At 41.0% G+C, this 23,816-nt stretch overlaps 1 protein-coding gene across 3 annotated transcripts in view; it reads right to left on the bottom strand.

The window, feature by feature from the left end:
* Positions 1–23,816, bottom strand: part of SCN4A (sodium voltage-gated channel alpha subunit 4) — a 107,965-nt gene that overhangs the window by 70,132 nt on the left and 14,017 nt on the right. For 2 of the 3 annotated variants that reach the window (XM_073004149.2, XM_073004151.2), the window contains exon 1: positions 426–509. In XM_073004149.2, coding sequence (XP_072860250.2) covers positions 426–505 — 80 coding nt within the window. In that variant the 5' untranslated portion in view covers positions 506–509. Of the gene's footprint in view, positions 1–425; positions 516–3,678; positions 3,798–5,888; positions 6,206–23,816 lie in introns of those variants that run through there. The other variant, XM_020798034.3, reaches the window with a different exon arrangement.

Below are 23,816 nucleotides of genomic sequence, written 5' to 3'. Positions count from 1 at the left end.
TTGAGATGGAAGCAAACATAACTTATCTACAAATGCCTTGCATTAAAAGGAAAAGATTCCTGAATAGCAATAAGCCTTTTCAATTTTAAAATGGAGAAAGCATGCATACAAAACTGTATCCCTACAAAAGTCTTATGTTTTGACATAGTAATTGCCACAAGCTTTGAGATCACACAGAAATGCTCATCTGACCACCCATCTTTCCTTTTGGAATACTCTGCTTATCTTTGATACTCCAATTACTTCCCCTTCCGCATTAAAGATTAAACAGAGCATTGGTAGTGAAAAAGAAGAAGAAGAAGAAGAAGAAGAAGAAGAAGAAGAAGAAGAAGAAGAAGAAGAAGAAGAAGAAGAAGAAGAAGAAGAAGAAGAAGAAGAAGAAGAAGAAGAAGAAGAAGAAGAAGAAGAAGAAGAAGAATACTTACTCCACATTCTTAGCCCATGGTGGTGGGTCACTCATGGCCATGAAGACACAGTTGGTTAAGATGGTTATCATTATAAACATGCTGAATAATTTGAAAACAAGGTCAAGGAAATGAAATAGGCCTCTCTCAAAATTCCCAAGACACATTTATTTGGTAAACCCATGGGAACAACAGGTCTGTTGGATGATGACACCTTGGCAGGAATCTAAAGGATCAAGCAGCTCAGTGAGCTTGGTCAGGTCCAAGGTGACTGGGTTTGTGTTTGTTAAAAACATTCCCCTTTTAGGGTGCCACATGAAATTAGGGACAAGGCTCCTGTACCCCTCATAGTGGCATAGAAGAAGCAATTTCAGCAGATGTAGCTTGTGTATCTAGTTACATCTGATTAAATTTCTATTTTATTCAGTTATTAAAGGTAAAGGAGCCCTGCACTCCATTTTATGTGACCCACCTTCCTCCAGTCCACATGGCAGTCAGCTTCCAAAACTGAAGGGACTTTAAACAGCAATGTGATATGTTAGTCTACTGTGCAAGGAAGAGCAATAAACCATTTTGCTAGACATCCACAGGCTATTGGGCTTCATTTTCTTGCTTTCCCAACCAGTTATGCAGCACAAAAGACTACCAGCAAAGGGTATTAGGTTTGCCAACTGAAGACTGAGGAAATTGTGGTTCCCTGGATCTCCAGAAGGCATGCCAATCTCAGGATAAGTGGCATAGGAGGGAGAAAGTTTGGGGGCAACTATGTTTACTCCACATTTTAAATTGGATGGGGCATGGTGGAATTTGAATTAAATCCTAGTGCCTAGACAATATAAAGCTCAATGCAGGAAAGCCAATTGTGAAATCGTCTTTTTTTGAGCAGGGAATCATCCTTTTTTGTTCAGTTGGCAAAGTGGTTTAAATCTGTTCTGATTGGTTTGACAACCCTTTTATTTGTTTTCTGCCCATGTGATTGCCTGATCTGATGATGCAAAGGGGCACTCATGGGGGATATAATAATAATAATAATAATAATAATAATAATAATAATAATAATAATAATAATAATAATAATAATAATAATAATAATAATAATAATAATAATAATAATAATAATAATAATAATAATAATAATAATAGATTTTCGCTTGGATACAAAGGAAGGAAGGAAGGAAGGAAGGATGGAAGGTAGGAAGGAAGGAAGGAAGGAAGGAAGGAAGAAAGAAAGAAAGAAAGAAAGAAAGAAAGAAAGAAAGAAAGAAAGAAAGAAAGAAAGAAAGAAAGAAAGAAAGAAAGAAAGAAAGAAAGAGGAAATTGCCAGTTAGCACTTGTTAGCATCCTAAGTCAGTTTCTACTGTTGGATCTCAGTGCAGATCTAGCTCTTTGCTTCAGACCCTGTTGACTTCTGCAAATTGTCAGATATAGCAATTTAATGAACTGCTGGTTCAGCAATTCCTACCCGTTTGTTTATCAGGTGTTTAGCACTTCAGAGTCCCACCTCCTCTGGTGGACACCCACTCGGAGGCAGCAGCCTGTCTTACCTGCCCCACCTCATCCAAGTGCTGCCTCTGAGTGGATGCCTGCTGGAGGAGGCGGGGCTTTGAAGTCCTGTACACCCGTTCAGCCAATAAATGAACCAGCACAAACCTCCAGACAGGTGGTTTGTGCCCATCTCTACTTTGACTTTTTTGTGTGCAGTGTCTTTAAAGCAGAGCTGAGTGAAGTGTGGCTCTCCAGATGTTGTTGGAACACAATTCACACCAGCTCTAGCCAGCACAGCCAATTACGAGGAATGCTGGGATCTGCAGCCCAATAACAACTGAAGAGTCACATTTTGCCCATCCATCCTTTCAATCTGTGTGCACTTTTCAGAGCTGATTACCAGGTAAAGGTTCAAACAACTTGGCCTGAAGCTGGTTGTATGTGTGTTGTGCTTGCTTCATTCCTGAACTCTGCCTGGCCACCTTAGTGACAATTCAAATATCTAATCAAAGTTTCAGGTTCTGGCTCCAAAATCTCATGAAAAGAGACACTGCTGACCTAGCAACCCTTCGGCAATATCCCTTGCAACATTATGGAGGACACTGAGGTACAAATTCTCAGATTGCTGGCACCGGCAGTCCTCCAGATACTTTGACAAATCTAAGCAGCAACCTCAAAGCAGAAGACCTAGAATGTAGTCATTTCAAAGGGGAAGGAAGGATAACCACGATAATCTATTACAGCAAACACAACAAAGCACTTGTGGCATCTTCGTCATTTAGTTGTGTCCGACTCTTCGTGACCCCATGGACCAGAGCACGCCAGGCTCTCCTGTCTTCCACTGCCTCCTAACAAATTTTATTTGGTATAAGCTTTTTGGAACTGCAGCCCACAACGGCTGAAAATTTGTTGCTTAGCACAACCACAATAAGCTCACTGAATCAATGGAAGTTGATTCACCAAATCCTCACTGATTTAATGGGTTTACTCTAGTAGAGCCTTACTACATAAAGTACCATGATTTTACCCAATCTTTCAGAAAAAAATATACTGACGAGTTTGGTCTTTAGTTTTTAAGGTGCCACAGAACTTTTCATTGTTTTTGCTTAAAAGCAGAATTTAGTTTCTTTGCCAATTAACAAAGATAACTAACTCTTAATCAACTCTTACCTAACTAACTTAGCTAACTCTTGTGAGCTGCTAAAGAACTCAGGCCTCTGTTCCTTCTCCATGCAGCTCAATCTATACTAGCATTTTCAATGAGTCTTACTCTATCATTCAGACTTAAAACATTAAACATCCAGAATTAAACATCTTATTTCTACCCCAGCCCAACATACTTATTGGTATATATTTAAGAATATTAACTGAATAGCAGGGTGGAGATTTTAGTGGAAAAGGGTCAGCCTCATCAAATTATTTCCAATTTGTAGACACTGGCAAATATTGGCAGTTAAATAATTCTTATTTGGATTTCATTCAACTGGACATAATGAAAAAAGCATTTGTTTATGTAAAAACTGCTGGAATCCTGCTTTCTCACAACATTTAAACAATGGAATGTGGAAGTACAGTACAATTTTCCACCACAAGTATTTAAAGAAAAAGTAATTTTCTCTGGGTCACATATGAACAAACCCAAGTGGCATCTATGCAAAACATTGAACTGACCAGACTCTACAATTTTCTTTGTCTTGTCCTACGGCAACAACAATGGCAACCCAAAAACCAACAACTTCCTTGCCACATGGAAGCATACCATATTCAAGTCAACCACTGTGAAGGATATGAATGTATAAGGACTTGGATGGCACCCCTTCGGACAATGTGGAAGGGGCCCAACATATAAAGCGCGGGGGTAGCACTGAACCGGAAAATTGACTTTCCTTTGTTGAGAAGGATATATGTCTACAGAAACAAACAAAGAAAGAAATTGCTAGTAACTCCTAAATTTCCTTTGAAACATTGATCTTCAATCTACACTACAAAATTCATGTATTCATGGCTTCTTCTGAATATAGTTATTTTGCAACAGTGATCATCACCCTGTATTATGTTGTCACCATACAGAGGCTTAATTGATTCGAATTGAGAGAAACGAACTAGCTCTGCTACTCATATAAGTGAGGTGATAATTTGAGGCAGCAGAATTTGGATGTTCCAGAAAAGCTGCAAATGGTTAGCTACTTCATTTTGTGTTGGCTTTATTTTTACATTGTACTTGTGAGTTCTCAGTATCATGTACTAAAGCGATTAACCTAGCTTTGAGTACCATACATCTTAGTTTCAGGTGCCATGAGTGCTATTTGTTCCTTTGCCTCGGGCACTGACATATTTTATGTCTGGTTTGACTAAAATACATTTAGTCAAACCAGAAGCTACAGGTGGAGGTCAGTTTTGTGGAATCACTCTATCCACCATGTCACACCAGTGAAACTCTTAAATAAGCTTGCCAGGTGGCTGGAGTGGAGGTGGGCAGACCACTTATCAAGGACAAACAGCACTGAAAGCAGGAGTGACTCCAGTCACCTGGAAATTTCTTAAGCCTGAGGTAAGAACAGAAACATCAGGTCAGGTGGTTACAGCAACTGCCAGTATCATCAGTTCCCAGAATCCCCCTGGTACCTGGGTCTTGATACAGCATCAGAGAGAGATTACTCTTTGGGAGTGTTACCCAGGAGAACTGAGGCACAACGTGTGATTGGGCTACAGCTGCCTGGCCTCTTATCACTCTGTGCTTTTTTATTATTTTTATTTTAAGAGAGATGCTGGTGCAATGTGGGCACCAGCTACAGTGACTAGAGTCCTGGCATTCGCTCCATTAAGTTGTATGCAATTTTTGAGCTCATGTGTTTTTGATAATTGTTATTGGATTTCTCACTAGGTAAACATTAACTTAAATGCAACCAGAGGTGGAGGCTGATTTGTAAGGGGACAATCTCGTCCCTTAAGCTGTTATATGCTGCCCTGGAGAAAAAGAAAAGGGTAGCTGCCAAATGGGTACAGATGTTAAAAAGCATAGGGAATAAAAAGTAATCCTGCAGAATACCATGGCCAAGGGCATGGTATAATTGTCCAGCAAAACTGTTGGAATCGCTCTTTGGGTAGAAATAGATCCCAGTGAAACACTATGGTCTAAACTGCCAGTTCATAGACTGCCTTGGTCAACAGTATTGAATAAAAGAGGATGGCACCATTAGAGAGCCAGCCAAGCAATACATGGGATAAAATCATAGAATCAGAAAACAATGGAGTTAGAAAGGGTCTATAAGGTCATCAGGTCCAACCCCTGCTCAATGCAGAAATCCAAATCACAATATGTCTGAGAGATGACTGGCTAACTTGTACTCTGGGTCGCACATGTCCTTGACACAAATCAGCCAAAGGACTTTAGTACAGAGCAGAGGTTTTCTACACCAACTCTGAATGTGTTTCTACAAGTGATGATAATGCCAGCATGCTGCCACACCAATGTAACTGTGTCACTGATTCAGTTTCACAGATGAAGAAATAAACTCCTGTACAATCAGCATGGCCTCATAACATGTTTAGCAATGTGATAAATGGCTCCCAGGCTACAATACCACCTAATCACTGAAAACCAGTGTTTAGTCAAAATGCATGGGGTATCAGTCCTAATTGTTTTTACATACCACTTGTCTTTGTTTTGTTTTTTTACCAATGAGCAAGGCCAACCCATGGTCTGAGCAGGGAGATAGCTCAGTTCAAAATGGCAATATGAGACTCTCCTCCCTGCTGGGACCATGAGCTACTGCTGGTACTTAATTTACTTATTTTTAAAATATTTGACATAGCATTTGATATTTGCATATTATTTTAAAGTGTTTTCTCTTCCTTATTTTAATAAATATATCTTGCATTCTAACGTGTGGCTTGTTTTCTTGGTTCCTATGAGTGGATATTAGAACGTTCTATACCACTTCTCACTGTAGTTTAAATTTTTTCCTTTCCTCTTCCAACCCAACTTTTCCCATTTACTTTCTGATCACTATAGAATGGATCCAAGTCTTCCAAGGGAACCCCAATGAGTTCAGGTGGAGGGTCTCCATAAATAAGTGGGAGGTTTCTCCCTTGCTCCAGGTCACTCCGAGGCTTGCGTTCCGGTTCCTCCTCAAGAACCTCCTCATGGTGTTTCTTCAACTTCTTGGCTTCCCGTTCAGCAATTCGCTTCTCTATTGCTTCCAGGGATTCACGGGTGAATGGGCGCAGGCAGTCTGGACCAGGAATGTGTGGTGGGACTGCCATCTTGGCATTCCGCTCCTGGACCTATTGTGCCTGGTGTCACAGGATAATGGCTGTAATGACAAAGAGAGGAGAAGTTACATTTTGCAATACAGTGACTATTCTCAACTGCAGGCTTACTTGTGTAGGATCTGTAAGCATATTCACATCAACCATTAAAAAGCTGACTGCTTAGTGCCTCCAGGCATGTGCTCTATACATGCAACAGAATGGACAAGTAAAGTGGAGAGCAGCACATCACAATTATGGTGGGGGAGATAACCCACTTTGAATTTTCCACCACATAAAACCTGCTGGCCAGCAAATAATTAGCGTACCTTGGAGAACAGCTCTAGCTTACCACTTTCCAGACTAGAGCACATTTGTGTATCCAAAAGAATTGCATAATGAGTGATATCACACTTCACCTCCTATTAGCATTCAATTATCTTGATATCTGTTGGGAGGCAAATTTGGACAAAGATGGCCCTTTCAAGAAATTCCTGGCTTGTGTGGCTGATAATTGTCTCCTATAAAAAAGAAGAGAAAGAAACTAAAGGGCTAGCTATCCTTGACTTGATTCTAACTGATAGAGACAACTTGGTGGAGGAATTTAGAGAAGTTATTCATTTCTGCTGGCCCTTTTGAAAGTGGTCTTCTAAAAAGAGGGATATATGGCTCTGGTTCATGAATCGTATAGTGGACCCAGCCAAGACTCTGCTGAATACGTCCTCCCATCGCCAGGTGGAGGAAGTGGCAGTAAGGAGAACTCCAGACAAGACTGATTATATTCTACTAGGATTCTTGATTTCAAAAGAAACCAAAGTAGCCACACATATATGCTGCATGTTTTAAAAAGCCAATTTTAATAAATTCAGAACAAGGATGAGTAAGTCCCATGGCAGGAGATCCTAACAAGAAAAAGAGTCCAAGAAGGGTGGGAGTTTTTTTAAAAAGGAAATTATAAAGGCACAACTACAAACAATTCCAACAACAACAAAAAAGTGGGAGACAGTAAAAAGGCCAGTGTGGCTTCACAAAAGCTCAGAGAGGACCGAAAACAAAAAAGAACACAAAGAGGAAGGTCAGGCCACAAAGGAAGAGTAGAGACAAGTAGCAAGGAATTGCAGGGATGGCATTAGGAGGGCAAACGCTAAAAATGAACTGAGGCTAGCTAGAGACACTAAAATCAACAAAAAAGCATTCTTCATGTATGTATGTAGCAATAGACAAAGAAAAGAAATAGTGGCTTAGCTACTCAATTAAGGTAGAAAAATAATAACAGACAATGAAGAAAAGGCAGAAGTGCTCAATTCCTATGTTAGCTCAGTCTTTCCCCAAAGAACAGACTATGACCTTCCAGACAAATGTGAAGTGCAAGTGGAAGGGACTGGATTGCAGCTGGAAATTGATAAACAAATAGTCAAGAAACACCTTATTACCTTAAACGAGTTCAAATTTCCAGGACCAGATAAACTGCATCCAAGAGTATTGAAAGAACTGGCTGAAAACTCTCAGAATTACTATCCATTATTTTCTTGAAATCATGGGAAATGGGTGAAGTGCCAGATGATTGGAGGAGGGTTAATGCTGTCCCTAAAAAGGAGGAACCTAGGAACTACAGACCAGTCAGCCTGCCATTAATCCCAGGAAAAATTCTGGAACAGATTATAAAGCAGTCACTATGCAAGGACCTGGAAAACAATGTATTAATAACGAGCACCAAACAAGAATTTGTCAAGAACAAATCCTGCTAGACTAATCTCATTTTTTGATCAGGTAATCTCTCTGATACACAGAGAGAATGCTGTAGACATAATATATCTTGAATTCAGCAACACTTTTGAAAAAAGTGTCCCATAATATTCTGATTAGCAAACTAACTAGGTGTGGGATGGACAGAATACCTGTCAGGTGGGTACACAGTTGGATACAGAACCACACCAAGAGGGTGATGATTAATGGCTCTTCTTATTAGTTACCTGGATCAGGGGATGCAGAGAACACTAATTGAATTTATGGATGACACAAAATTGGGTAGAATAGCCAATATCCTGGAAGACAGAAAGAAAATTCAAAATGATCTAGATAGGTATAAGCACTGGGTTGAAAACAATAGAATAAAACAGGGACAAGTACTGTACATAATACTGAACCTGGGGGGCGCGCGCGAAGAAACCAAACACAGTTACAAGAAGAAAGATACCTGGCTCAGCAATACTACAAGCTAGAATGATCTTGGAATTGTCATAGATCACCAGCTGAATATGAGCCAACAGTGTGAAATGGCTACAAAAAAAAGCAATGCTAACTTAGGCTGCATTAACAGAAGTACAGTACAGTCTCCAAATCATGCAAGGTACTATTTCCCCTTTATTTGGCACTGGTTAGGCCTCATCTTGAATATTGTCTCCAGTTCTGGATACTACACTTCAGGAAGGATGCGGACAAAATGGAACAAGTTCAGAGGTAGGCAACAGGGATGATCAGGAGGCTGGAAATCAAGCCCTATGAGGAAAGACTGGAAGAACTGGGCATGTTTAGCCTTGAGAAAATAACTGTGGGAAAATATGATAACATTTTTCAAATACTTGAAAGGCTGTCATACAAAGGAGGGGCAGGATCTGTTCTCAATCATCCCAGAGTGCAGGACATGCAGCAATGGGCTCAAGTTACAGGAAGCCAGATTTCATTAAATATCAGAAAAAAACTTCCTAACTGTTAGACAGTATGGCAATTACCAATGACCTCGAGAGGTGGTGAGTACTCCAACACCGGAGGCATTCAAGAGAAACTTAGACAACCACCTGTCAGATATCATTTGATTCAGATTCTTGCATTGGGTGGGGGTTTGGACTCTATGGCCTTATATGTCCCTTCTTAGTTCATTATTCTATGATTCTAAGATTCTGTGATCATGTGCCATCAAGTTAATTCTGACTTATGGTGACTCTTTTCAGAATTTTCTAGGTAGAGGATGCTCAGAAGTGGTTTACCAGTCCCTTCTTTTTGGGGGGCACCCTGGGACTGTGCAGCTTGCCCAAGACCACACAGGCTGGCTGTGCTCACAGGAGGCACAATCAAACTCCCAAATTCTGGATCCCCAGCCAGATACCTAAACTATTGAGTCATCCAGCCAGTTACATATACAAATAGCAAGGGGTATTCCAATAGTATTCCTGAAAAAAATCTCTGGTCTTGTCTGCATGGCGCAATTGGAGCAGGTTAGTCCAGACAAATACGGTTGGTTAAAGTCAGGTACACATCCGGTATGCCATTTGTTGCAATTGTTGCATTCAAATGACATACCCACCTCAAGCAACCCTATTAGTTCTGCCCCCTCCACTTCTGTGACAAAGTTTTTTATTTTTAATTTTTTCCCCTAAGAGGTATAGTGCATCAGCCTTATACTAATCACTTTTTTTTATTAACTTAATTCCTCTTCTTATTCCGGGGAGGAGGAGAGGAAGTGTTTAATTTCCCAATACTGTGAAGTGGCTAAGCTGTTGTCTTAACCCATTTAAGAATATTGGGAAATTCAAAGCAGAACGGAAATTCAAAGCCGCAAGCTCCACTTTGGTTTGTTTCGAGGAATCACACTTACTGGAAATGAATCAAAATGGAGTGATCCTACTTGCACCAAAAAGCCTCTAACAGAGACCTAGAAAGAAGTGAGTAGGAACCTTCTGTGGATGGTTCTCTCTAGCAATGATGTCATCTGATCACAAGCAAAAGGAACTACTGTAACAGTCCTTCCTCAGAGCAGACTGAACAGTGGAACAAATGCCCGTCTGATTGCACCCTCTGTTCAGAATACTGGGGTTGAAAATGCTTTTAAATGCTTTTAAAACCCAAAACAAAATAAATACTATATTGAGATGGTTCTCAGTCTCCCAGTTATGAAATTATAACAGCTTTTGATGTCAGAAAAATATTGGGAGGACAAACTCATTTTAATTTTTTTAAAATTACAGATGTTTGTAGTTACGGCTGTTTGCAATTTTTAAAAAAATGCTAAATTTCCCTGTAAAGAAACACATCACAAACATGTCCATATGAAAATACTTTTTGAATATGAAACCAAGCTTCCAGTTCCATTTGGGTGCGGTTAACAGTCTTGGCTTGTCAAAGAAACTGGAAAATTTATTACTATTTTCATTATTACTCTACTTACTGTTATTTACTGGAAGACAATAGTCTGGTGTATTTGTGAGGTCTGTTATGTGGAAATCAGCAGTCTGAATGGAACTATTCTGGAGAAACCCTTGAACCTGGAATCTAAGTCAATGCTTGTACAACACATTAAAGACATAGATCTCCAGCATTCACTAGCATGTATAGACAGGACCTGCTCACCAATGTAGTTTGGTTTAAATTTTAACTTTCCCAAGTTAGCAAATTATCTATATAAAATCTCAGGACCAAGGTATCGTTTTGTCTTCTCATGGGCTAGGTTTAATTGCTTTCCCTCAGCCTTGTTAAAAGGGCGCTTTAATAACATTCCTTATGGAGAAAGAATATGCCCCAGTGGGGAACAAACAGTTGAGTCCTTGGCACACACCATTCTAGAATGTAGCTTATATAGGTCTGAATATATCAGTTACCTCTACCCAATAATGTGTAAATGTACTAGTATACCTCCCACAGACTACCTGAAGTTTCTGCTGTCCGGAGAGAACCAATTTATAACACAGTCGGTGGATAAGTTTTTATTCTCAGTTTTAAGAATTTGTAAAATGTTATATTAAGACAACCACATGACTCAAGTTTTATACTGCTGATATGTTCTAACAACTTACTTATTCTGTATAACTTATATAATGTTTTTATCTTTGTCTTTTCGGGCCTATGACCATATAATAATAAAACAAACAAACAAGCTAGAAATCACTGTTTGCTGAAGCTCAGTGGGGAGTTTGATACAACAAATGGCTATGTAAGTGAAGTGGGAATTCCCGGAGAGCCCTAAGGTCCAAGGAATACTGGTAAAACCTAAACAGTTTCATTTTGTTTCATAACCGAAAGGCAAACTTCAGATTGGCGGTGAAGATGGTGTCCTCACTCCCCAGCGAAAACGAGGTCTTAGATTTTACTTTGATGAACCTGGTTTTGCTTCACCTGCATAGGACTACACCCTTAATTATTACTCCTACCTCTAATATCACAGAAACAGGCAGCTGATGGTGTGGGCTAAACCACAGAAGCCTGTGCTGCAGCGTCAGAAGACCAGCAGTCGTAAGATCGAATCCACGCGACGGAGTGAGCACCCGTCGCTTTGTCCCAGCTCCTGCCAACCTAGCAGTTCGAAAGCATGCAAATGCGAGTAGATAAATAGGTACCACCTCAGTGGGAAAGTAAAACAGTGTTCCCTAGTCACACTGGCCACGTGGCAATGGAAACTGTCTTCGGACAAGCGCTGGCTCTACAGCTTGAAAACGGGATGAGCACCGCCCCCTAGAGTCGGACACGACTGGACTAAAAATGTCAAGGGGAACCTTTACCTAATATCACAGAAACAGGCAGCTGATGGTTTAATACAGAGTATAGAAAGCAGAACCTGGTGAGACAAGATAAAGGACTGAAGGAAGGAGGCAGTTTGCTGTGCTCTGCTCTACTCCCTCTTTAATCCCATTTTACTCTTTTTACTCTTTTTATTTTTTAATTTTTAATTGCTACAAAGAAGCTTTTATTTATTCTTTTACTGCTTTTACTGCTTCTCCAGACGTGTGTGGCTTGAAATATTGCTGCTTAATTGGCTGTGCAACTGAATCCTGCTTTTCTGGACTGCCTTGCCTCCATGGGTGCTTTGATGCTAACAAACAAACAAAGAAGGAAAGACGCACCAATTGAATTGTTTCCAGCTATCTGTAGGGGATCGAGTTATACTCTTCACCCACCCTCCTCAACTTGAAAAGTCCCCAGGAGAGCTCAAGGCCAAAGAAAGGAGAGGAAATAGAACGGCTGTGAGATTGCCAAGATTACCAAGAAACATCCAGGTTTGCCTGAAACATTCTGTGCTGTATTATTACTTAAATTTGGAGGGAGGAAAGTGAGAGTGTGGAGAGAAGAGAAAGCCCTATATAGGCAGTGAGAATAGTTTTAACCAGAAAGGGATATAAATCTCTTGGTCTGTTTCCGACACCTGCCAGTTCCCCTTTAAAACAGCGGAGGCAAACAAAAATCACTCAATTCTTCTCTGAGAGGAAGAATGTAATGGTGAAGGAAAACAGAGAGTCATACCTCACCAGCTCCTGCCAAGGACCAGTGGCCAGTAACACATGGACCTCAAAGGTAATCTGAACTGGTACAAAGAGGAATATGGCTCTATTAATTTGGCCACTGAACTGTCTCTTGTCGAGAACTGGATACCTGAAATGCTAAAACAATTTTCAGATAAGTCCAGTCTCTTAAATGAATTGAAGACACAGTCCTTAGTGTTGAACTTAGATAAAGGGAGTGCAGCTGAAGAAGAATCTTCAACTCTAACTCTAACTCTAACTCAGGGCGAGGACAGCCTGTTAGTTGAAGGCCAGCTTCTCTACATAATAGAGGACTTACAGCACATGAAAACTTCCTAAAAGAATCCAACAAACTTTTAACCACCTTGGTGTATAGTTGCAAAAAGCTATGGCTAAAATCTGGCTCAGAGGAAACTAAAAACAGATCATGTGCAAAAGCTGCTTCTACACCAGCCTGATATGCAAAAAGGCATATGAGAAAAGGGCTGCCAAAAGCAAAATAACAAACAATAAAAAGAAGAAAAGTAAAAATGTAAAAAAAATCCCAAACCAATTCCATACAAAAAGATGCAGTTAAAGAAACTTTTTAAATTACTGGATAGCAACTCAGCACAGAAAAGTACAATGCAAAAATAAAATCTAATTACAGTATAAATAATAAAGAAAATCCAGAGGAACTTGTTCATCTCTCTACTAATGCAGAGAAGTCTCTCTAGAACCAACACTAGCTCAAGCACAGAAACAAGCTACCAAGAACCCGCAGTGTCTGGCTCCACAGAATTCTAGACCATCAAAAGTTGGGATCAAAACAGATCTGGGATGGAAATTAGTCTTGAACAGACAAAAGTTAGCGCTGTTAAATTTCCCAAAGCCAATGGGGTTCATATCACAATATAAGTATAAATTACATCTGCTAAATTTGCTAGAAACAGTCTCTTTTGGAACTTTTACTTTAGCCGATTTTATATTGGATTTTGAGTTCTAAAGGAAATCAAGCCTGAGTGCTCACTGGAAGGACAGATCCTGAAGCTAAGGTTCCAATACTTTGGCCATCTCATGAGAAGAGAAGACTCCTTGGAAAAGACCTTGATGTTAGGAAAGTGTGAAGGCAAGAGGAGAAGGGGACGACCGAGGATGAGATGGTTGGACAGTGTCATCGAAGCTACCAGAATGAATTTGACACAACTCCGGGAGGCAGTAGAAGATAGAAGGGCCTGGCGTGCTCTGGTCCATGGGGTCATGAAGAGTCGGACATGACTAAATGACTAAACGATGACAACGACGATATTGGTAGAGTATTTATGCTTATGCAATTGTTACATTCATAAAAAGAAGCTCAGTCGAACGGATGTATGAATACAAGGACATATTGACTGAAATGCGTGTATCTGGTAAGAGTCTTTGAGAATCATGCTCCACCTTTGGGGTTCTGTACATCAGGTCATGTTGAAAGCCCTCAAGTGTCAGAAAGGGGTAGCCTAACCTCATTCATTTGGACTGCAATGGCACTTTTGAGGGGATATCTCCACCAGGGAAAACCCCCAAATTTTGCAGAATTGGCTGAAAATGACCTACAGCAGCCAAGGGAAAAGATAATGGAACTCACAGAATCCTTGGAACCAGATGAAAATCTCTTAGACTCCTTCCAAGCTCCACATTGTGATGTACAGAACAATATAATCAACAGATTTGAACTTTTAAAGGAACAATAAAATACTGTAAGGGCAATGAAAGAAAGATCAAATGAATATACTCCCAGTAAAACCATCTCAGAGGACATCCTTAGTGACAAACCCTCTATTCTAAAACCAGTATGCAATGTCCCTAACATTGGGACCCAAATAAAAGGACAAGAAAAAGGAGAAAGAGACTTTTTAAAAAGGAATCAAGAGTTTCAGAGGGAAGAGATATGTACCAAACAACATTGGTTCATATTCAAACTATACCCCTTGTTTAAGAAGCCTACTCTAAAAGGGGTTTCCAGTGATTTGAACCCCATTTCAAAACCAAAAATCATGACTCCACCTACCTGGACCCAAATGAGACAATTGGATGAGGAGGAAATCGGCTCCCCTGAGATAGTCATCAAGAATGCAATCGGTACGTCCAACTATGTCATTTCGATTAAGCAGGTGGAGTCCATTAATGGAGAGGATTGAACATGCAGAGGGAGATATCATGAGCTATCCAGGAAGGAAAACTTGGCTCTAGAAAGAAGTAGAATTCCACCCAGCAAGAGGATAGTAGCTGACTACATTGATACATTGACTCAAGGGAACAACTCTCCAGTTCACCAGCATATACACACAATGTGGACAAACCAAACAATCATACAAGAACAAGATATACCCTTCTGTTCCACAACTGGAAAGAATATGCATTCCTCTGATAAACTCAATTCTGACTGAATTTCAAATAATCAAGAAGACCTCTTGCTGACATTGCTCTCCTGGAACATCCCTGGCTGGCGAGAGAAGCTTATAACAAGGACACAACCTGAGGTGGGAGGGAACTGTGGCTCCTTAAGAGACCCGGCACTTTTGCTTTCAGTTTTATTTTTGCTGGAGACATTCAAAAGAAAGGCATTAAAAATACAAGCTTCATGACCCACAGGCATGCAGGTAATAAAGTAACCCAGGTCTGAGGGTATAAATCAGTGATTCCCAATCTTGAGTTCAAAAACTCCCACAAAATTGTCTAAAAAGGATGGACAAAAATGTTATTTCATTTAGAGGTATTATTTAATATATGTTTTTATATTGCCAAAAACAATAAGCCCTTTACTGACATTAGAGGTCTTGCCGAGCTTGTTGGTAAACTTAATGTGGAAGTGCTAGAAGAATATACCAATAATAAACAGTGTAATGAGTTTACATTGCACAAAATGTGAAAGAAGATGTTGTGGCTGATAGAAAAGCCTCAGAATTTGTTTCTGTGTTACTAGATGGTTCCACTGATAGATCTGATGTGGAATGTATCATTTATGTTAAGTATATAAATGCTAGTGGTGTCAAGGAATCATATTTAGCTATTGCTCCCTTAGCAAATATCACTGCTTCAGGCTACCTAGACACCATAGACAAGGAACTCCAAAGAGTTAACTTGGATTGGAGATATGGAAAATGTTTAGTTGGCCTGGCAACTGATGGAGCACCTTCGATGATAGGGGGTGTTCATGGTTTGGCAACTAAAATTACCAATTGTGCAAATCATATCACAACTGTTGGTGATGGTGAATCTAAATGGACCTCCATTACCACAGTTTAACCCTACTAAAGTCATTAATAAATGGTACTTCAGTGCTAAAACTACCAGGCATGTTCAAGGATACAAGTGCAACACCTCTGACAGCAGTGCATTTTCTACGAAGAAGACATAGGCAAATACCGTGTACGTAATATAATTTATTTTGTGTTTATATGAATTGTTACGTAAAAATAAAAGTGAACAAGTGCCTAGTTTAAATTTGTTAACATAAATTGTAAGGCTATAGTCCAGTCATGCTGACTGGTAAAATTTTTGACTGATTGGTGAGACATTCTAAATTTTTCAAGACTTGCATATAGTAATCCTCATTTACAATCACAATCTTATCCCAGCAAAGTTTTAGAAATGACCAGCAGCAAGAGAATTAAATGGTCACCAGTGGTAGACTTCTTCATGGATTGCTGCCTTGTCGTGGCGAAGGGGCTTGAGTAACTCAGAGAAACTATGGGCTATGCCGTGCAGGGACACCCAAGACGGACAGGACATAGTGGAGAGTTCCGACTAAACGCAATCCACCTGGAGTAGGAAATGGCAAGCCACTCCAGTATCTTTGCCAAGAACGCCCCATGATCAGAAACAAAAGGCTAAAAGATATGACGCTGGAAGATGGGCCCCTCAGGTCGGAAGGCGTCCAACATGCTACTGAGGAAGAGCGGAGGACAAGTACAAGTAGCTCCAGAGCTAATGAAGTGGTTGGGCCAAAGCCGAAAGGACGCTCAGCTGTGGATGTGCCTGGAAGTGAAAGGAAAATCCAATGCTGCAAAGAAAAATACTGCATAGGAACCTGGAATGTAAGATCTATGAACATTGGGAAGCTGGAGGTGGTCAAACAGGAGATGACAAGAATAAACATCGACATCCTGGGCATCAGTGAACTAAAATGGACAGGAATGGGCGAATTCAGCTCAGATGATTATCATATCTACTATTGTGGACAAGAATCCCGTAGAAGGAATGGAGTAGCCCTCATAGTCAACAAAAGAGTGGGAAAAGCTGTAATGGGATACAATCTCAAAAATGATAGAATGATGTCAATACGAATCCAAGGCAGACCATTCAACATCACAATAATCCAAGTTTATGCACCAACCAGCATTGCTGAGGAGACTGAAATTGAACAATTCTATGAAGATTTACAACACCTTCTAGAACTGACACCAAAGAAAGATGTTCTTCTCATTCTAGGGGACTGGAATGCTAAAGTAGGGAGCCAAGAGATAAAAGGAACAACAGGGAAGTTTGGCCTTGGAGTTCAGAACGAAGCAGGACAAAGGCTAATAGAGTTTTGTCAAGAGAATAAGCTGGTCATCACAAACACTCTTTTCCAACAACACAAGAGGCGACTCTATACATGGAAATCACCAGATGGGCAATATCGAAATCAGATTGATTATATTCTCTGCAGCCAAAGATGGAGAAGCTCTATACAGTCAGCAAAAACAAGACCTGGAGCTGACTGCGGTTCTGATCATCAGCTTCTCATAGCAAAATTCAAGCTTAGACTGAAGAGATTAGGAAAAACCACGGGGCCACTCAGGTATAATCTAAACCAAATCCCTTATGAATACACAGTGGAAGTAAATAACAGATTTAAGGAACTAGATTTGGTGGACAGAGTGCCTGAAGAACTTTGGATAGAGGCTCGTAACATTGTCCAGGAGGCAGCAACGAAAACCATCCCAAAGAAAAGGAAATGCAAGAAAGCAAAGTGGCTGTCCAACGAGGCCTTAGAAATAGCAGAGAGGAGAAGGGAAGCAAAATGCAAGGGAGACAGGGAAAGTTACAGAAACTTGAATTCAGACTTCCAAAGAATAGCAAGGAGAGACAAGAGGGCCTTCTTAAATGAACAATGCAAAGAAATAGAGGAAGATAACAGAAAAGGAAAGACCAGAGATCTGTTCAGGAAAATTGGACATATTAGAGGAACATTTTGCGCAAAGATGAACATGATAAAAGACAAAAATGGGAGGGACCTAACAGAAGCAGAAGACGTCAAGAAGAGGTGGCAAGAATACACAGAGGAATTATATCAGAAAGATGTGGATATCCCGGACAACCCAGACAATGTAGTTGCTGACCTTGAGCCAGACATCCTGGAAAGCGAAGTCAAGTGGGCCTTAGAAAGCCTGGCTAACAACAAGGCCAGTGGAGGTGATGGCATTCCCGTTGAACTATTTAAAATCTTGAAAGATGATGCTGTTAAGGTGCTACATTCAATATGCCAGCAAGTTTGGAAAACTCAACAGTGGCCAGAGGATTGGAAAAGATCAGTCTACATCCCAATCCCAAAGAAAGGCAGTGCCAAAGAATGCTCCAACTACCGTACAATTGCACTCATTTCGCACGCTAGCAAGGTTATGCTCAAAATCCTACAAGGTAGGCTTCAGCAGTATGTGGACCGAGAACTCCCAGAAGTACAAGCTGGATTCCGAAGAGGCAGAGGAACTCGAGACCAAATTGCTAACTTGCGCTGGATTATGGAGAAAGCCAGAGAGTTCCAGAAAAATATCTACTTCTGCTTCATTGACTATGCGAAAGCCTTTGACTGTGTGGACCACAGCAAACTATGGCAAGTTCTTAAAGAAATGGGAGTGCCTGACCACTTTATCTGTCTCCTGAGAAACCTATATGTGGGACAGGAAGCAACAGTTAGAACTGGTCATGGAACAACTGAGTGGTTCAAAATTGGGAAAGGAGTACGGCAAGGCTGTATATTGTCCCCCAGCTTATTTAACTTATATGCAGAATACATCATGCGGAAGGCTGGACTGGAAGAAACCCAAGCCGGAATTAAGATTGCCGGAAGAAATATCAACAACCTCCGATATGCAGATGATACTACTCTGATGGCAGAAAGTGAGGAGGAATTAAAGAGCCTTGTAATGAGAGTGAAAGAGGAGAGTGCAAAAAACGGTCTGAAACTCAACATCAAAAAAACTAAGATCACGGCCACTGGTCCCATCACCTCCTGGGAAATAGAAGGGGAAGATATGGAGGCAGTGTCAGATTTTATCTTCCTGGGCTCCATGATCACTGCAGATGGAGACAGCAGCCCTGAAATTAAAAGGCGCCTTCTTCTTGGGAGGAAAGCGATGACAAATCTTGACAGCATCTTGAAAAGCAGAGACATCACCTTGCCAACAAAAGTCCGAATAGTCAAAGCTATGGTTTTTCCTGTCGTGATGTATGGAAGTGAGAGCTGGACCATAAAGAAAGCAGACCGCCGAAGAATTGATGCCTTTGAATTGTGGTGCTGGAGGAGGCTCTTGAGAATCCCCTGGACTGCAAGGAGAACAAACCTATCAGTTCTAAAGGAAATCAACCCTGAGTGCTCACTGGAAGGACAGATCCTGAAGCTGAGGCTCCAGTACTTTGGCCATCTAATGAGAAGAAAAGACTCCCTGGAAAAGACCCTGATGTTAGGAAGGTGTGATGGCAAGAGGAGAAGGGGACGACCGAGGATGAGATGGCTGGACAGTGTCTGCGAAGCAACCAACATGAATTTGACACAACTCCGGGAGGCAGTAGAAGACAGGAGGGCCTGGCGTGCTCTGGTCCATGGGGTCACGAAGAGTCGGACACGACTAAACGACTAAACACAGTGGTAGACCAATCATTGACTCAATTGTAACATGAGAGACACTGCAGAATAAAACAACCGGAAAAATTGGCAGCAGCTGAACATGCCATAAAACAAGATGGACATGAAATCCTATTTCAAAATACTGAAGTACTGGACAACACCAGCAATCATTATGTTAGACTGCACAGAGAAGCCATTGAAATCCACAAACACCAGCAGAGCTTCAACAAAAAAGAAGAAAGTTTAAAATTCAACAAGGCCTGGCTCCCAGCACTGAAAAACACAACCTGCAAAAGGTCAACGAACTCTACCCAGCCACAAAGACCAGTGATTACTGTGCACAAAAGACCAGTTAACAACACCCATCAATCACAGTGACAGATAATCTCTCCCCCTTATCACAACAATACATCCACAACAAAAACACGCTGATCACCATAATCACCCAATCTCCTGAAAAGGACAGAAGCTGTTTCCAAAGCTATAAATACTTAACTATCCAACAAACTGCAACACAGCACAGACAGCGTTCTGACTCCTGTCCTCTGAAGATGCCGGCCACAGAGACTGGCAAAACATCAGGAAGAACAACCTTCAGAACATGGCCAAAGAGCCCGAAAAACCCACAGCAACCATCAGATCCCAGCCGTGAACGTTTTTGAGAATACATTGACTCAACTATTGAAGGCTTCAGAATACATGAATGTCCGAAATGCTATTTTAACTGCCAGCAGTGACAATGAGGCAATAAAACTATTCCAAACCCTGACTGAAAAACTAAGAACACATCTAAAAATAAAGGCAAGCAAAGTTGGCTCTGAAAGAGCTTCTAAAACACCTGGCTCGTTCGATAACGAATGTAAATAGACTAAGACTCAAATGAGGAAAACTTATCATAGGTACAGAAAAACTCATTCGCAATCCTTGTTAAATGAGTATGCTGCCAGTTGACAAATATATAAATTATTAATTAAGAAGAAAAAAACAACAACTAGCAATTGTAAAAGCTTAGCAAATCTTGATAAAGGCCTTTAGTGATAGAGACACTGGTATTTTCTGGCACACAGTAACAAGCCTAATGAATAACGGATACTTGGCACTGTGGTGTTCGTCCTTGTGGCCCTTGCTTATCCTTCTGTCACAAAGGCTCATGTCGTGTTTTCCTCTCGCTGCCACCAGTGAATTACCTCAATCCACAATATAAATGATGTTTGTCAAAACACTTGTCTTGTGAACACAAACAGAACTTATTTATTGAAGTGAAGCAGATTGAATAATAACAGAAGTCCTTCATATACACATTATACACAAGCAAATCATTAACAGTTCTCTCAGTACATACTTCTTTTCTCTTGCTATATTACCACCTTCTCTACCTATTTTCTTAACCAGCTTTGTATCTCTCAGTGTCCGTTCCCTCTCCCTCTGACTAACCAGCCCTTATCTCCCAGTATCTGTTCCCTCTATCTCTGACTCCTCCTTCTCCCGCCAAACCGCATGTAGCTGCTGACTCCGCCTCTGCAGTCCTCTCATAGGCTCATGCAAATCAGCTCATGACTATGAATGGCATGAATGACATGGGGCGATCGTCACAGGCACCAACGTGCATTATAGGCCCTAACGAATGGACCCAGCATTACAAGGCCTTATTCTCTGATTCTAATCCCCAGGACATCCAAATAACAGCAGTTATGGAAAATCTCCCCTATTGGCTACCAGTCTCAGTAAAAGAGGTGGAAAGACTTACAGTGGTGTCTAATAACAGAGTGATCTCCTCGTCCTGAGGGTAGAACCACTCTGGGTCTCCCCGTTCCTCAAACGGGGTCCAGGGTCCATCATGTACCCCCTCCTCTTGGCTTCTTCCACTCGGTCTGCCCGATGTTCTTGCTCTTCCCCGGTCACTATTTCCTTCTTTCTCAACTTGCGACGCCACTCGCGAGCCTCAGTCTCCCCCCAATATGATGGTCTTTGGGGAAGTCCCCTACGCCTTCTATAGTCGGCTTCTTCCCTAGGGACCCTCACCCTTTCCTATTTCTCCATCCATGGGTCCTGTAGCCAGACTATCTCCCAACCCCCTGGTATCAGATCCTCCCTCACTTTTATATCTGCCATTCCCGCCTCCATTGGCACTCTTTCCTTCCTCTCCTTTCTCGCCATTTCTTCTGGGGTTTGAATTGCTACCGTTACCCTGTATAATTTTGTCTCCAAGTCCCGGGTACCCATTCCCTGCAGGGCGGTCTCTTTTGGTGGTGTGAGAGCAGCTGTTTGTACTTCCCTGTCAACCTTGGAGGGGGACAGCACTCCAGCGAGAGCTTCCACACTGTCGCCCTGGGTCTCATATAATGTGCTCATCTGTTATTTTGACTCAGATGCGTTGACTCTGTATCTTTGTAGATTTTATACTTACTTTGCTATGGCATATGCTAATGCAAATAAACGTTGATTCATTGATTGAACCTGGTGAAGGTTCCACCAGACTGGCTCTTGCTAAAATGGAATTGCAAAAGCATTTATGAAGAACAAAAAACTCCAGGCACAAAAAGAGGCATGGCAACGTTTAATAACTGCAGCTAACTTAAAGGACTCTGCTTCCTTCTGGACAATAGTGACCGGGAGTTTGTATGTTCAATCATGGGAAAATACATATTGTTTACCTGCAAATGTATGGGAGCTACACTTCCAGAGCCTTTATGCAGTTTATTCTGGATGTATGCATGGTTCCATGGAGAAACTCGAATGCATACCAGAGCCCCTGTTTCTACTCAGGAAATTATATCACTAATTAGCCAAAAAAATCAGGCAAAGTCCCTGGGGCAGATAATATACCAGTGCAGTTATTGCAGGCAAATTTGAATTGGTGGGCCCCTGTTCTAGCATCCTTATTCACATGGATAGACCGAATAGCATCCATCCTGGAAGACTGGGGTTTGGCTTTTATTGTCCCAATATATAAGAAAGGGAACAAATCAGATCCAGCTAGCTACTGCTCAGTAAGTCTTCTGAGTATCATCAGTAAGCTGTATGCACCCCATCTGTTAGGAAAATTATAGGATTGCCTTCACACTGAAAATATCCTTGCAGACGAAGAGGCAGGTTGCAGATCTGGGAGGTCCACAGTGGATCAGGGTTTAATACTGCAACATTTAGCACATAACTACTCCTCACACAAAGGTGGTGCCCTGTAGTCTGCATTTATTGACTTTAAATCAGCATTTGACCTGATCCCAAGAGACAAGCTCTGGGCCAAATTTGAGGCTACTAATATTGATAGGTGACTTCTTCTGTTAATTCAGCATTTACATGAGAATCCCGTCTTCAGGTCCTATGTAATAGAATAGGGGTATTGTCCAAAGTAATTCCAACTTTCACTGATGTTAGACAGGGCTGCATATTAGCCCCCACGTTATTTAATGTTTATATTAATGATATAGTAGAAAGGTTGTGGAGATCTGCTTTTCATCCCCCTAAACTATCTTCCCACCCTGTTCCCATCCTCCAGTATGCTGATGATGCTGTCTGTTGTCTATAACTTGTATTGGGCTTAGAAAACTGCTAAGAGCTCTATTGTTTTATTGTAAGCAAGAACAACTAACCATTAATTTACTCTAAGACCAAGGTGATGATTTTCAGTAGGAAGAGACTAAAACATAAGTGGTCGATCAATGGAAACATCATTGAGCAGGTAGGGTGCTATAGGTATCTGGGAATAATTTTTCATTCTACCAGGTCTTGTGCCCCCCATACTAATTATGCAGCAACTAATGAACAGAAAAGTGCCACAACATTAATTAGGTTCTTTTACACCAAAAGGAGACATGTGCCATCTATGATACAGGTATTTAAGACAAAAATTATAGCCCAAATGCTCTATGGCTCCCAAATATTTGCACACTCCAACATGCATCACCTCGAGCTGGTACAGACAACATTCTTGAGGGCTGTTTTTGCAGTTCCCCTCATGCACTGCCAATAGAATACTGAGGTTGGAGGCAGGGTTAGTTTCCATTAGAGCACAGGCAAAGATTCAGATGCGCAATTATTGGTTAAAGTTAATTTTTTGCCTGGTAGGTTTGGCACCATTGATATGATTAGACACTTTCTACTCTGAATTCCTGAGTATGGAATTGACTCAGATAGGTTTTTCTCCCAGTGTTCTTGTAACAATGGGTTATGCAAATGCTAAAGCAGTCGTAAAACAAAGGATCCAGGATATAGAGCTACAAAAACACTTAGGCTTGCCAAACAAATTCAGTGCAGTACGAAATGGAAACTTTAAACCTTCTGTCTGTTCAATTTAACACTTCCTAAGTTTAGAAGAGCCTTTGCTCTAGCGAGTTTCACTCTCTTGCCCTCTAAACGTTTAGAAGGAAGATTTCAAGGTATCCCCTACATTGAACGTTTATGTCCCTGTAACGGGGAAGAGATTGAATCTGCGGGACATGTTTTGTTACACTGCTCATTGTATCAAGACCCGTGAAGGTCTTTTCTACTCCATTCTACAAAAATTTCCTGGGAGAAATACAAATTGCTATATAACTGCTGCTTTCAGACAAAGTCCCAGACATTATTCTCCAAGTGGCTAAATATTGTGCTGCT

The sequence above is a fragment of the Pogona vitticeps genome, chromosome 6, assembly GCF_051106095.1.
Source record: "Pogona vitticeps strain Pit_001003342236 chromosome 6, PviZW2.1, whole genome shotgun sequence".
Lineage (NCBI taxonomy): Eukaryota > Metazoa > Chordata > Lepidosauria > Squamata > Agamidae > Pogona > Pogona vitticeps.
The sequence above is the reverse complement of the archived record's forward strand: the minus strand, read 5'-3'. Positions and strand labels throughout refer to the sequence as shown.